General features: G+C 48.0%; 7 protein-coding genes and 1 non-coding gene across 8 annotated transcripts; 5 read left to right on the forward strand and 3 right to left on the reverse strand.

Moving 5' to 3' along the window:
* Positions 1 to 279: 279 nt before the first annotated feature.
* On the forward strand, positions 280 to 1,641 carry DFJ58DRAFT_113551 (uncharacterized protein). The gene is made up of 2 exons (XM_041378682.1): positions 280 to 1,211; positions 1,271 to 1,641. The coding sequence occupies exons 1-2, from the start codon at positions 672 to 674 to the stop codon at positions 1,532 to 1,534; spliced, it is 804 nt and encodes a 267-aa protein (XP_041248067.1). The 5' UTR covers positions 280 to 671; the 3' UTR covers positions 1,535 to 1,641.
* A 1,104-nt stretch (positions 1,642 to 2,745) lies between these two features.
* On the forward strand, positions 2,746 to 4,129 carry DFJ58DRAFT_113565 (Rieske [2Fe-2S] iron-sulfur domain-containing protein). Its single transcript, XM_041378683.1, has 5 exons — positions 2,746 to 2,823; positions 2,885 to 3,160; positions 3,239 to 3,725; positions 3,778 to 3,812; positions 3,867 to 4,129. The coding sequence occupies exons 2-5, from the start codon at positions 2,944 to 2,946 to the stop codon at positions 4,007 to 4,009; spliced, it is 882 nt and encodes a 293-aa protein (XP_041248068.1). The 5' UTR covers positions 2,746 to 2,823; positions 2,885 to 2,943; the 3' UTR covers positions 4,010 to 4,129.
* A 120-nt stretch (positions 4,130 to 4,249) lies between these two features.
* On the reverse strand, positions 4,250 to 4,885 carry DFJ58DRAFT_723689 (uncharacterized protein; the record flags this gene model as incomplete). Its single annotated transcript, XM_041385041.1, has 1 exon — positions 4,250 to 4,885. One exon carries the CDS (start codon positions 4,883 to 4,885, stop codon positions 4,250 to 4,252), a length of 636 nt encoding a protein of 211 aa, XP_041248069.1.
* DFJ58DRAFT_113593 (kinase-like domain-containing protein) lies at positions 4,856 to 6,355 on the reverse strand. The gene is made up of 6 exons (XM_041378684.1): positions 6,209 to 6,355; positions 5,787 to 6,155; positions 5,474 to 5,732; positions 5,258 to 5,403; positions 5,097 to 5,204; positions 4,856 to 5,045 (listed from the first exon to the last, which is right to left on the reverse strand). The coding sequence occupies exons 1-6, from the start codon at positions 6,268 to 6,270 to the stop codon at positions 4,976 to 4,978; spliced, it is 1,014 nt and encodes a 337-aa protein (XP_041248070.1). The 5' UTR covers positions 6,271 to 6,355; the 3' UTR covers positions 4,856 to 4,975.
* Positions 6,356 to 6,551: 196 nt separating this feature from the next.
* DFJ58DRAFT_767974 (kinase-like protein) lies at positions 6,552 to 8,939 on the forward strand. Its single transcript, XM_041388899.1, has 6 exons — positions 6,552 to 6,790; positions 6,838 to 6,879; positions 6,936 to 7,065; positions 7,106 to 7,292; positions 7,351 to 8,412; positions 8,465 to 8,939. The coding sequence occupies exons 1-6, from the start codon at positions 6,600 to 6,602 to the stop codon at positions 8,680 to 8,682; spliced, it is 1,830 nt and encodes a 609-aa protein (XP_041248071.1). The 5' UTR covers positions 6,552 to 6,599; the 3' UTR covers positions 8,683 to 8,939.
* Positions 8,940 to 9,470: 531 nt separating this feature from the next.
* DFJ58DRAFT_113648 (cytochrome P450) lies at positions 9,471 to 11,768 on the forward strand. The gene is made up of 8 exons (XM_041378685.1): positions 9,471 to 9,781; positions 9,841 to 9,919; positions 9,968 to 10,082; positions 10,139 to 10,176; positions 10,231 to 10,620; positions 10,676 to 10,823; positions 10,875 to 11,370; positions 11,418 to 11,768. Exons 1-8 carry the CDS (start codon positions 9,588 to 9,590, stop codon positions 11,695 to 11,697), a joined length of 1,740 nt encoding a protein of 579 aa, XP_041248072.1. The 5' UTR covers positions 9,471 to 9,587; the 3' UTR covers positions 11,698 to 11,768.
* DFJ58DRAFT_113652 (SprT-like family-domain-containing protein) lies at positions 11,400 to 13,603 on the reverse strand. Its single transcript, XM_041378686.1, has 11 exons — positions 13,526 to 13,603; positions 13,239 to 13,475; positions 12,819 to 13,187; positions 12,708 to 12,769; positions 12,556 to 12,655; positions 12,458 to 12,500; positions 12,367 to 12,406; positions 12,293 to 12,314; positions 12,197 to 12,237; positions 12,049 to 12,147; positions 11,400 to 11,997 (listed from the first exon to the last, which is right to left on the reverse strand). The coding sequence occupies exons 2-11, from the start codon at positions 13,328 to 13,330 to the stop codon at positions 11,840 to 11,842; spliced, it is 1,026 nt and encodes a 341-aa protein (XP_041248073.1). The 5' UTR covers positions 13,331 to 13,475; positions 13,526 to 13,603; the 3' UTR covers positions 11,400 to 11,839.
* A 446-nt stretch (positions 13,604 to 14,049) lies between these two features.
* On the forward strand, positions 14,050 to 14,152 carry DFJ58DRAFT_t43. The gene has a single exon. It is a non-coding gene; the product is annotated as a tRNA-Lys (tRNA).
* The last annotated feature ends 123 nt before the right edge of the window (positions 14,153 to 14,275 follow it).

The following is a 14,275-nucleotide window of genomic DNA, read 5'->3' on the forward strand; positions in this document are numbered from 1 at the left end:
TGGCAACAAACCCCTCCTCCGTACAACTCAATAAACAAACACTATTAAATATCTGGGCCTAGTAGCTTTTGCTCCGAGTGGCACCCCGCCTACCAATCAGTTCTATTTCTTCGAATGCGACATTTGCTGGAGGCTTCATCATCCTTCTGCACTTTCCGAACTCGAGCCTTCTGATTGCAGTGTCGATAATTGTGATGGTACATTACAGACCCAAAATGACTGTCTGACGGCACACTAAAACATCACCGAATCGTGCCCGGTGTACCTCCAGGGCGCGCTTTACAATAATTTCTTCCGGCAAGTGGGCACAACTCCGGCATTGGTGGTGTTTACCATAAGGAAGTAAATAAAACATTATGTTACATTTAGCTCATCCACCATTCACAGTAGGATGTTTATAGTCTTAAACCGTCCAGCCGCGCCTGATGGAGTCATGCCCTTTGTTCAAGAACCAACCGTGGCATGAGCGAACGGTTGCTTGCTCATCGCATTGTGACAATAATGTGACTATTATGAAAATCGTGATCGCGCTTTGTCGAATCTAGTGGACGCGTCTGCTCACAAAGCGGTTCGTCATTCATCCGCAATCCACAAGTCCACATCATCCAGACATAAATCGGTGCTTAACATGACATCTGCCATCAACTCATCCTTACTCCATTCACATCACAATGTTCTTCACTACACCTGTCTCCACGAGTCCCTACTCTCCCGACTACTATCCCCGCTACCGCCCCGGAATCTCATTCGTTGTCCCTGCTCTTGCTACCAAACATCTCGCGGAGCAACGTGAGCGTGCACGGGCTCTGCGTTACCAGCAGCAGCCTGTGAATCAGCCTAACCCAATTGCTCTCCTTGCTCACGAGTACAACGAACTTCCCGACCAGCAGCGCATGATGTGCGTCTTGCGTACCTGTAGACCACAGGATGAGAAAAATATTGGCTACATTATGGCCCTCGAGCACGCTAAAATGCAGCGGGCCAACCACACGGCCCACCAGACAGCTGAAATGCAGTGGTTCAGGATCCGAGAGTGGCAGTATCTTGTCGCTTTAAACGCTCACTTCGAGGAGGAGCAAGCTTTTGCCCGCCGCCGTGCAGATGCTGAGAAATTCCTCGAAGAAGCTGAAACCTACCTCAGCGGATTTCTACCTCCAGATGAGGAGCCATGCCTCAGCGCCTTTCAGCCTTTCGAACTGCCTGATACTCCTGTATGTTCTCACCCGTCCAGTAAATCTATTTCATCTGACTTACCACATTCTCTCCCCAGCTTCCAACTTCCACCTCCCAGGTCCTTGTTCAGGATGAGCCTTTGCTCAGGGACATGATTGAAGACTGTGTTGTGACAGAGAACCGTGTTATGACAGAGTACCAGTTTGAAGTGCGCGATACGCTCCAGTCGATCCTTGACTGTCTCTCTGCAGTCACTTCGACCGAAGGTCCTATCGAACACATTCCCGTACCATCCACCGCCGCGGAGATTTCTAGCTCGATGCAGGTCAACGTCGATGAAGAGGGAACTACATCCTCATAGGAAGGGAAAGGAGAAGCCAAGGAGACCCCTGTATGTGACGCTGAAGAGTCTTCTGCATCTCCGGCCCGAGTCGCACCTTCGTTCTCCCAGATCACTTCCATCTCCTCCATTCTCGAGACCCTCCTCGCCAACTTCCAGACCCTGTTACTGTGTCTGTCGAGCAACCCGCTCACCCAATGCATATCGACCCCTCGGAGGAGGTCAGCGAAATGGATGTGGGTGCATTCTTCCTCTGTTGTGAGTTGTGAGAATGAGGAGTGGTGTCATATCAGCCGAGGCTTGATCGTCTTGTATGTTTTACTCTGGTGTTTATTTAAGTCTCACTTATGTTCTACGTATACTTTGTTCATATTCGTTCATATTTACCCGATTACTGTACTCCAGTATGTAGAAGGAGCACTGACAAACTGCAAATGCATGTATCTCGTGTTGCATGAGCTTTGATTCTTGGATAATGCAGGATGATCATCTTACTCCAGTAACAGATTTTGCACTCTACTTGTTCTGAAGCTACGACTCGACCACACGATTATTCATAAGATGAAATAAATGAGCATATCTACTACGCCTTGTAACCCTGAATAACCACTGGCTTGGTGGCGGTTGCGTTCTGTATGATGTCTTTCACTGGTCACCCCAAAACTATACTTATCAGAGACATCTCAGGGCCAATGAGGACGCTGCTTATTATCATACCAGTTAATCCCATCTTCAGATCTGAAGGATGTATTCACGCAATTCCAAAGGGTGATCGGCAGCCTCGAGTTAACAGCGAAAATAAATGCCTTCGAGATACTCATGAATTTTGACTTCGTGAATAAGAGCTGGACTAATGATATCAAGTGTCTAGAATCGAAGACCGGGTCGAGATACGTGAAAGCAGGTACATTTCATGTTGTATTCATCCCATGTACATGGGCTTCAGTGGTCCGGGGGTGTATCGTTTATTTCTAGATACTACCGCTTGCAGGTCCCAGAGGCGTCTCGGACAGCCGCACCTGTCAAAGGTCGAACTCGTCCAAGATGATTTGGTTGACCCGCGTCCATTTAATTCGGGTTGGTTGAATCGGTAGGTCTTCTTGTAGTAATGAATCTCGATGCCTCAAGGCTCTCGGAAGGATTTCGTGGCCTTCTTCAAGTTTCAATGACCCGGTCGAGTCCCGAAGGCCAAGGGCCCAGCGCAACGCCGATCTGACATGCAGGGTGCCCTTGCCGCCAACCTTAGTGGAGGTTGTTAGATTTGCTTTGTCGCACCTGAAGCGAAGTTGCGAACGAGGAACTCGGAATCGGTGGGACCGTGCGAAAATTTACTAGGACTGGCAAGACTGACCGTAAACGTCCGACTGTTAGAAAAATACTCCGCTCGAACAGTTACTAGTTACTTGTAACCACCGCCAGCATCGTCTGACATGGCTTCCTATGCCGTCAGGAAATCTATAAACCTCGCCCCGACCGTGCGCGCGCTCCCAAATGGAATCCCGAGCGCGCCACGTCTCAACCTCGCGGCACGAGCACCTTCGGACGGCCATAGTCATGGTGCAACAGGTCCCGGTGCTGATGTCCCCACTCGCTTGACCGGAACAGTCGCGAGTCCTTCATTCGGTCTAGTTTCCAAGACTTTCGTTGGTAAGTAATAATTTTTCACCTTGCTTCGACTTACTTTCTTAACACTAACGCCGACCAAAACGCGTCTCTTGCATTTAGCTCCTCCGCCCACAACCCATCTCTACCAGCGGCTCATTCACACGTCCGTTGCAGTGAAAGATGCTCCTCAAGTGCCCGACTTCACCCCCTACCGCCCGAAAGATGAGACCACCAACCGCGCCATGTCGTACTTCATGGTCGGCTCCCTTGGCGTCCTCTCCGCTTCTGTCGCCCAGTCCACTATTACTGGCTTCCTGGAGACCATGGCTGCATCGGCTGACGTCCTCGCTCTCGCGAAGACCGAAGTAGAACTTGCCAGCATTCCAGAGGGCAAGAATGTCATAATCAAATGGCGCGGAAAACCTGTGTTCATCCGTCACAGGACCCCCGATGAGATAGAAGAGGCACGGACTGTCGATTTGAAGGCACTCAGGGACCCTCAAAGGGATGAGGACCGAGTGAAGAAGCCCGAATGGCTTGTTATGCTTGGCGTTTGCACACACTTAGGTTGTGTCCCGATTGGCGAGTCAGGTGACTACGGAGGATGGTGTGTCATTTTCCTTTCATTAATCGACTCTTCTGACAGTCTCGTTATCTAGGTTCTGTCCATGTCATGGTTCTCACTACGATATTTGTATGCCACCGTGATTTCTTCACTTGTGCATCACTAACAGAGTTCAATTTGCAGCTGGCCGTGCCCGGAAGGGACCTGCTCCGGTAGGGATTTTTCTTCTGTCTACTGAGGTCATACTAACACTACCTTGCAAGCTTAATTTAGAGATTCCTCCTTACGACTTCAATGAAGTCGATGGAAAGCTCATTGTTGGATGAGATTGATCATATACTGTTTATACTGCCCTGTAATGGAGTCATAGACATTACTAGAAGTCAGCTTGCAGTTGCGTCTTATCAAGATTTGCGAGACAATTATAGCTGAGACGTTTCAGGTATACGTGACAATATCCAGTAGACAGTACAGTAATGTAATGATGGATATGGACTAGACTAGGTGTAGACAAACTCAATATCTCGTGTGATAGCATAGATAGTGTGGCCTTGACGATGGCCAAGTTATGGGGTAGGGCGTCGAGCTAAGGAAGCGGAGTTCCGTTTGTTGAGTATGCGTGATAACCCGCTCATTGTCTTCTCTTTGGCAGGTGGCTCTTGGCCTAGGGCATTGCGAGAAGTAGCGCGGGTTAAACGCTGCCAAAGTTTCGGAGAACCCGATGATGGGATAAAGGTGGGGGTAGAGGCCGCGCTGTCTCTGGAATTCGAGAAAGATGAATTACGAGAGTTGGATGACGCTCGCTTTGGAATGGGGATGGGAGCTGGTAAGGAACGTGGCAAGAGCTTAGGCACATACGCAGGTGGTGATGCAGGATATGACGAATCCAAACTTAGAGATCGGAATTCTCCGTATCCAGCGTGGGCTTGCGATCCTGGAAGGAGAAACGCCGTCTTCTCAAGATCAGGACCCTGGATGCTGATGGACGTCGAGTCTGAAGTAGGCATGATTGACGGTGTCTCTTTGACACCGTGTGAAAGCTCGGAATCTTGAGTGTGCTGAGTCAAGGCGAGCCAACTGGTGGTAGCCGTCTGATCCAACATCAAGACTTCCCCTTCTGGACGCACCACTTGAACTATCTCGTTTTGAATTCCAAAGGGATTGGCACAGATAGATTTGTCTCTGTAGAGTTGAAGTCCCATGATTCCATTGTTGAATGAGTAATTGTGCTTGGATGATGTCTGCGACGTTCTTGTCGCATTGTAAGGGGTGGGAGGCCGTCCAATATTGTGCTAACCAGATAGGATCTCTTTTTGGAAGACTTGAAAAATGGGGGTGAGAAGCAACTTTGCAGCCGTTGGACTGTCAAGGAGATGTCAGATATAAAGTAGAGAGGTGTTGGAAAAAAAATACCGTTTAGAGGGGTCTTTTACCAGACAAGCATCGACTACGTCCTTGAAGGCACGTGAATACTGGTGGACACCTCCTACCGAATCAAGTTTCGGTGGTTTACCCTGAACGCTGGAAAGGGCTTAAGGGTAGGAATGTGATCAAAACGGATATATGAAACATACGTTTGCAGAAGGACATCATGAGCACTTTCTCTCGATCGTGGAGGACGACCCTGAGTAAGCTCAATAGCAGTTATTGCAAATGACCAGATGTCAGCCTTTGAATCGTAACGATGACCCTGAATGAGCTCAGGCGCCATCCAACAAGGCTGCATTGATCAAATATGAATATGTCCATGTTAGAACATGCAGGGATCTGAGATAAGCTGCGGCACGCACGGTCCCGACAAACGATTTTCGTTTCCCCATACTAGGGCGCTCAAATGGAAATGCTGGACAGGAGCTGTTAGCAGCAGACACAGGGTCAAAGTTGATAATACGATTGCCGGCGTCATTGTAAGATCTACTGGACATATCAGCATCATCTGTGAGGGATGCGGCTACTCCAAGGTCGCCAAGCAAAACTGTGCCGTCGTCGTCGATAAGAAGATTGGCAGCTTTTATGTCACGATGAATAAATCCGTTGATATGCAAGTAGCTGTGCAAATGTGGTAATTGTAGTACGAGAGAGGAGGGCATGAGATGGACTAACTTGAGGCCTTCTAGGGCTTGCTTGAGAATGCATTTAACAACTTCTTCCTCCAATCCGCCAGGCCAGCCGTAATGCATTACGTCGGCGGCGCTACCCTTGTTCATGAGGCGGGCGGCGATATATAGCTTGTGGCCATCCACCCAGCTGCCGCGTACACGTAGCACATTTGGGTGCTTTGTCAGGGACATGAGTTGTGTCTCCCGCTGTAACAAAGACAGCGAATGAGGGGGCAGCACGTCCAAGTCAAGAACTTTCAACGCGCATGGCATAGGATGTCCTGGTAGGGGAGGGTTATAGACAGCGGCATATACCACAGATGATGCTCCGAAACCGATGGGAGATCCAATAGTGTAGTCCGTAGAACGGTCACTGAATGGAAGTGAGTTCTAACTTAACGACTTCCAGTGTAAACAGTAAAATACCTATACAATTGCCACTCGTCTGCGACGGAACCGACGAATTTCCTGGAGATATTAACGGTCATTTGGTGAGCTTTTACAGCATACCCTGAAATGTTTTCAGATGGGGGTCGGAGCCGCCCAGGAGTGAAATATATAAGACTGGCACAGTCACTGAGCCAGCGTGCCGTTGCGTGGATTGCCAAATATTGTCAGCTCTCGTCATGTCTAATTTTGGATATCGGTGTATTAAGGTTTACCGATACTTATGTAACCGGGTTCCTGCACGTGGGTGAAATTAAGGTTACAACGTTGACATATCCATGTCATGTCATCGCGTGACAATATCGTCACACACTGTTCCGAGCATTCCGACACCCGAGTAAGTCGCGTAAACTGTCTCTTCACAAAGTACATGGCACCGCATCAACCATGCGCTAAATATCAGTACGTCCTTACATCGTCCACTCCAAAGATCGTCCCGGTCCAAGACCAGGAACCCAAGGATGAAGAATCACCAGCTGACTACAACGCTGGCGGGTATATGGTCATTAAGATCGATGACACATTCAAAGACGGTCGGTACATAGTAGCACGCAAGCTAGGGTAAGTCATCGTCTCATTTACCATACAATTATTGTTCATTCGACAAGTTGGGGCCATTTTTCAACTGTCTGGCTCATCAAGGATACTCAGTAGGTATTCCAGTTCTGCAAACACACGTATGTTCTCATGAAGTATCTTTTCCTAGCGAGAACCGCTTCTCCGCTCTCAAAGTGGTCAAGTCTGCTTCGCGTTATGCTGAGACTGCACGCGATGAAATCAAACTCTTGTCTCAGGTAGCTGCTGCAAATCCGCACCATCCTGGTCGACAACATGTTGTTTCGTTCCTTGATTCTTTTCAATCATCACGCTCCCCAGGACACTCATGTGTGCATGGTATTCGAGCCCCTCGGAGAGACGCTTCTCGCATTAATTCAACGCAACAAGAAGAAGGGTGTTCCAAAACCTGTCGTCAAGGTCATCGCGAAGCAAGTGCTTCTCGGCCTTCAATATCTTCATGATGAATGCGATCTCGTTCACACTGACATTAAACCTGAGAACATCCGTAAGTGTATAATTGTCTCTGGATTCATGTCCACCCCACTGACGAGATACTCCATTAGTCATTTCCATACCAGATGTTGAAGCTCGTATTCATGCCGAATTGTCTATTTCGCCAAAGCCAACGTCGTATCATGTAGGCGTTCCTCAGCCCACCAAGTCCCGTTCTGGCTTGACCATTCCTTATCGACATGCACCTGCACACGAGAGACGCGTGCAAATATTTGATTCACAGCCATTATCAAGTCCATCGTCGAGATCTGGAAGTATCAGCGCTAACGCGAGTAGCCATAACTTCCAATCTTCCGGGACAACTCCGATCGGTGGCGCACCCGTCAGCCAGCTGCTTAGGAAGTCCGCTAGAGCGGATTCTACTGCCATCCTTCATGACCCACCAATAATACCTTCCAGTAGCCCATCCACTTCGTCTACCACCTCCTCCATGCTATCCACGCCAGCGATTTCTAACAGCGCTGTTAGTACGCCCCCTACCTCGGTGGGAAGTGCAGACGTACCTATCCTGACGAAAATGGCCTCGCTTACACTCATGAGTGCTTCGCCAGATGCCAAGTTCACATTGCCTCTAAATACGGAAAGTGACATGTCATCCGAGCAATACGTATCTACTTCTCCCCTCATCCAATCGCACGGTTCTCCAGAGATCCACCACGTCACTACCGGGCCGTCGCTTCTTACCCAGACTGCTCCGCATGAGTCCTCCGCGCCGTCTCTCGACCGAACTCCGTCATCTCCTTCTTCAGGGGTGCCCGCTCCAGGACCACTATCCACGCCGCTTTCTGCGCCGCTCTCTATTAAGATTGCCGATCTAGGCAATGCGACACCTTCTAAGCAGCATTTTACAGAGGATATTCAGACACGACAGTATCGCGCTCCGGAGGCTATCCTTGGACGACGCGACTGGGGCACAAGAGCTGACGTTTGGAGCGTTGCTTGTGTCGTTTTCGAGTTGTTGACCGCGGAATATCTGTTTGACCCTCACGGACAAGGCGATATGTTCACAAAGGACGATGACCACATGGCGCAGATAATTGAATTACTAGGTGATTTCCCGCTAGACGCGAAGATGGGAGGAAGATATAGTCGTGAAATATTTGATCACGCAGGCAAGTCAAGTTGGAAATAGCAATTCAAGCAAAGGACTCACGTTGCCTTCAGGGGCACTTCGTTACATCAAAACGTTGAGGCCGTGGCCTTTAAATCGTGTCATGACAGAGAAATACCTTTTCTCTACCTCGGAAGCGGACGATTTATGCCCCTTCCTTGAGCCTATGCTTGCAGTCGATCAAAGGGAACGCAAGGAGGTTCGCGATATGGTTGATCATCATTGGCTAGATGTGAAGGACGAGGAGTGGGTAGGCGTCGACGGCTGGTAATAAACCTTATGTTTTTTGATGCTGTCATTTTATGGGGTTTTTGTGTCTTGTGGTATCTGAAATATACACCCCCCGCCTTATCTTTTCTTTCACCCTACTTTAACGGTGTTTATTCTTCATGACTGCACGATAGACATCGTAATGATTGTTCACGATCTAGATTCAGACACCCCCTCATTTTACGCTTCGCGGTCCATACGACGGTACATATGTATTACATTTTCTCGAGCCATAAATACAAAGTCTTCCATGCTCATGCTTCCGATCTACTTTATTCGTGCACCCACTTTGGAACACCTCACGGTATGGTCCAAATTCGTTCCCAGAACCAGGCCTGGAGGACCTGTGACCCAGTCGAACAATTTGGAACTCAGTATGATTCGCATGATTTTTTATCATGATAGTATGATACAAGATGAAACAAATTATGTTGTGGTTGTTGCCTTCCATTAGATATTGTGCCATGCTAACCTGGTAACTGGAGACGGTCGAGTCAACAAGACAACCAAAAGACAACATACACCCTCAATTACCGTCAACTGGAACTTCGAAGGGTGACTCGAACCGACAACAACTTGACAGTCATGGTTGGCTGGAAGAACCTGCAATAATACAAATAACATTGTAATCGAGTCTCTGGAAGGAACAATGCTACCGTAGCGACAAGCTTTCTTGAAAAAAGATATGCCTTGAGGTACCGGACTTAAGTTAGTGCCCGTGTCACTGTGCATCATAGGCGCTCGCTGTCCCAAAAGGGATGTTCGTTTGAAGCTACTCCTTAGGACGGCGACGGCGCAAGCTTATAATAAGCGCCATGGAATCGTATAAACACATACAGCGTCCATAAGAGCACCCATCTGGCAAATCGTCTTCCCTGAGGAAGTCCCAGCCTACCCCCGACCGTGATGTTCACCTCCATCGCGTCCACTCTCTCACTCAGCTTGCTAAAAGCATGTATTGTAATCCTCTTGATTTTGGTAGCAAGAGGATTCCTGTGGTTGATTAACATGATGGTCGTAGCACCTATGTTTGACCCGCTCAAGAAGATTCAGGGACCCGACGGTTCTCCGCTGCAGAACCACTTTCGTGAGGTCATGGAGTAAGTGTATATCTAATTCGAGGTCGGTTGTGAGGTTGATTGCAATGCCTTCATTTCAGCCCCAGCGTATCTCCAAATACGCATGAGAAGTGGGTCAAGTCATTCGGGAAGACATTCAGATTTCATGGGTTCGGTAGGGTGAGTACTTGCAATCTATTCCCGACTCGTCCTCCTTAAAACTATTAGCATGACTTTCGTCTCCTCTCCGTCGACTTTTGCGTTATGTCGCATATCCTCAACTCACCGATCTATGAGAAACCATGGCAAACGCGAACATTACTGACGAACCTTTTTGGGCGCGGTACGCTGATTCGATTCTTTCTGGAGACGTGAATGTTCTAAGTGGGTGAATACCAGGTGTTTTTACCATGGAAGGTGCCGAGCACAAAGCTTTAGTGAGGACTGCATTTAATTTCTGAAGAAAAAAATATTCATATGGTTTCTCGCAGAGGAAGCTGATTGCACCAGCCTTCTCAACTCAATCAATTAAAGCCATGGCTCCCATATTCTTCCAGAAAGCTGAAGAATTACGGGACAAATTGGAGAGTCTTGCGTCTTCTCCCACATTAGTCGAGGATGCAAAATTCCCTCCTCTTCCTGCACCACCCTATTCTCCTTCTCCTTCTTTTGCCGAGGCGGTAATCGACGTCGCCCACTGGTTCTCCCGTGCAACATTCGACGTGATAGGTTTGGCAGGCTTTGACTACCACTTTCATGCTCTCCAGTGTGAATCAGAAGAAGTCTACTTGGCATACAGAAATATTTTCAGGATCGCTGACAAGGGTCCCAAATTACGAGAACTTGTCCAGCTTTATTTCCCGATGATCCAGAAGATATTTGTCAGTGATCATCAGTTTGGCAGACACTTAAACTAATACATTGTCTTCGTCGCAGCCTAATGAAGCCACGCGCATCACAGATGAAAGTCAACGCGTAATCAGCAAAGCTGGTCAACAGCTCATCCAAAGCAAGAAGTGCGCCATTCTTGCTGAAAAAGCGAGTTCGAGCGAGATCAAAGAAAAAGACATTCTCAGTCTACTCAGTCAGTGCTCACGCCACTCTTTGTTAATTGGATCTAACATTTCACTTGTAGTCAAATCAAACCTGTCGGCGGATGTTTCTGGGCGACTCTCTGACGCAGATATTCTATCCCAACTCTCGACGCTCCTTTTCGCCGGCTCTGACTCTACATCTCTTACTATGTCCTGGTGCATCCACCTCCTTTCCCTCCACCCTGATGTCCAAGGTCGCCTACGCTCTGACTTAAACTCGATATCTCCTTGCGCATCCAATTCTTCATCGGTGTCAGGCTATTCTGCATCGACACACGCAGAAGCCATTGATGGGCTTCCTTTCCTCGACGCAGTAGTCCGTGAGACACTGCGTCTGTGTCCTCCCGTCCATGGTACAATGCGAGTTGCTACTCGCGATGACAATATCCCGATATCTTCACCCATAGTTCTTCGTAATGGCACGATCATTCAACCGGGCGAGACCATCCATATCCGCAAAGGCTCTTACGTGCACATTCCCATCGAGGCTTTGAATTTTAGCACTGACATCTGGGGCGAGGATGCAAGAATATTTAAGTAAGTATATCTTTCCTCGTTGGGCTGCTTTGCTGACAACCTTGCAGCCCTGATCGTTGGTCTTCTCTGCCTCACCCTGCACGAGCTCCCTCTCATCCAGGAATCGCGAACTTGATGACGTTCTCATTCGGTCCACATGCTTGTCCAGGCTGGAAGTTCTCGATGTTGGAAACCAAGATATTCCTGGCGTCTCTCATCCCTCATTTTGTTTTCGAGCCTGCTACAGATATACAAAATTTTAACGCGATTCTGACGCGGCCCTACGTGTACGATCAATTTGAATTCGGCACGCGGCTACCTGTGAAGATTGGACGAGTAAATCTCTGATATTCGTAGATGGGTGTGTTTCAAGGTCCTGTTGTAGCAAATCGGTTTTGTATTTTTAGTCTATCCTTACAGTCACTAAAGTATTCATCTGGTCACCAGTCCAATAAATCGATGGGTAGATCACCATGGGCTAAATGACGGACTACATAGCTTGTAGTGGAGTTTCGCCATCGTGCAAGGTCATATCGTGGATGACACCGATCAATATATCCACCTCATCCTCTGATGATATGACATACACCGTGCTGTCAGCCGGTGTTTGCCTGGTTTCCTCCAGAGCCGCGACAGGACGAGGGGAACCTAGAGGAACTCCGTGAATCCAACAATATCCAGTACTGAGACAGACCTCACCTTGAGGCAGAGCCTTTGCCATCTTGCAGACCTTAGGGGTCCTGGGTGCTCTTTGCACGAAGAGGGGGATGAGTTTTCCGACCTTACAAACGCCACAAACTAGGACAGATTCAATGAACCTATGGAAGTACATTTGAGAGCAGCTCACCGCATTCATCTGGTCTGATGGATTTGCTATATCGCCCATATCTAGTGCCAGACCATCAGACATTGGATGTTAGTGCTGGACCAAAACTTGACTTACACTTTTGAACACTTTTCGCATTCTTCATAAAATTATCAAAGTGGCGCTTGGTTAAAGCTGAACCTCATACTTACTCCATTCAAATGGGTATGAAATCTCATAGTTGTGCCTTGTCTGGGATTGTGGCCGTCAGAAAAAAGTCACTTTGCACTCGTGGTTGCCTACCGTGATTTCGATCTCTGGACGCTTGATCATCACTTTGTTGGCCCTAGTAAGGTATTAGATGAACAATAAGTGACAATGAAAGGATGCGGGACACCGACCAGGCTTTGAAAGCTTGGCCATGACCTTCTTTCGGGTTCTCATTGATGATCCAGCATGCCAGATGACACATCTCATGCGACAAAGTATTTCGTATCCGTTCTAAGAGCACACAATCAGGGGTATGGTAGAGCAGAAACAAAGACCTCTCTACCATCACAATCCAAAATCTTGGCAGCCAGCTCAATCTCTGTCGTCTGAGCACCATCCCTAGACCTGCCATCAAGATAAGCATAGTAAGAGATGTAGCATAACGACTGGATACCTGTGCCACTTGGCCCTTCCCGCGGTGGTTAAGAGGCGCTTGTTCCAATTCAACTTCGTTTCTCGGGGAAGACCGTTATTGAATATCGTACTATTAAGCTCTTCGAAGAGCTGTGCAGCATATTTCTCGCGACATGCTTGCTCCTCTGCTTTTCCCCGCGTGGGGATCCTAGGGGATGGCTTATTTATTCGTGGCGTTATGCTGCCCGAGATTTTCCGAGGAGTGCTAAACTGCCTCTTATCCTCTCCAGAGAAATGCGAGTGAAATGACTCATCGTCACAGCGAGTAATCGGGAAGGAAGGAATGGTTTCGTTGACAGTGGATATCTGAGCACGACGAATGAGTTTGCGTGCACTTCGAGGCTCGTTTCTGTCCGGTTAATGTTGAGCCCGAAATTAGCACTAGCGGGTATGGCCTCACAGAATGAGAATGGAACCATCGTCTGCATCGCTGTCGTCAGCATAAAGTGACAGGAAATCTTTCGGGCGCTGAGCCACAGGTTTCCTCGGCATTTTTGCAGGGCTCTTGACGAGATCAGTTAATTTGTCCGGAAATTCGGAGGATGTATCATGGGTATCACTATCTGTCAATTCGATGATTTCCGACGGTCCACGAAATGAGCTTGTGTTGACAACAGTATTCTGACCCTGCCGAGTGCTGTATCTTCATCAAGCATCTGGAATCATAGTGTGCAAGATATCACTCACCCATCTTTGGTGAGCCTGGATAGTCATTTAAAGTAAGAACACGTGAATATGTACTATCATCTCTGCCATAGAGTCTTACGAGTTGTCATCATCGTCCGAGGATATTTCAATGACTTCAAGTGAGACAGATTGACACTTTCTATACATCATAAATGTGCAAGTTGTTGAACATCAAAGAGTGGTTTTTGCGAGAAGGTCACGCACCTGAGTCTCTCTTCCTCGCTATCTGATATTAACTCTGGACCTGAGCCGGCTAATCATTAATTCTAAGTACTAAGCGGCAAAAACAGATAACGGGGTTAGCCTGTCATGGCCATAGGCCAGCGGTAAGATGTTTGAAACTGACGAGTGGCTACGCAAATTTGCAATGGACAATGTTCGTCTCGCGACTCAACAGTCAAGCTTTCAAGACGCGCTTGTTCCCGGCGTCCCGTGACAATGTCAACTTCATCACGTGCATCTGGCTTGCATTGCTTGAACACTTTCCGCTACACATTCAAATATTCTTGGTGGCTCATTGTAAGGCCCGCCTAGCTCAATCGGATAGAGCGTCAGACTTTTACGAATTGTACGAGTTTGTGCAAGGCGGTAATCTGAAGGCTGCGAGTTCGACCCTCGCGGTGGGCTAATGTTTTACTCAAGTAATCAATACTTCTAGTACTACTACTAGACTACTAGTAGTGCTAGCCGTTCCAATTCACTTTTGCAGTTCTGTCCTCCATTTCAGACTTCAAGATCAAGCTTCACAGC

The sequence above is a fragment of the Suillus subalutaceus genome (assembly GCF_016647625.1).
Source record: "Suillus subalutaceus strain FC151 chromosome Unknown DFJ58scaffold_15, whole genome shotgun sequence".
Taxonomy (NCBI): domain Eukaryota; kingdom Fungi; phylum Basidiomycota; class Agaricomycetes; order Boletales; family Suillaceae; genus Suillus; species Suillus subalutaceus.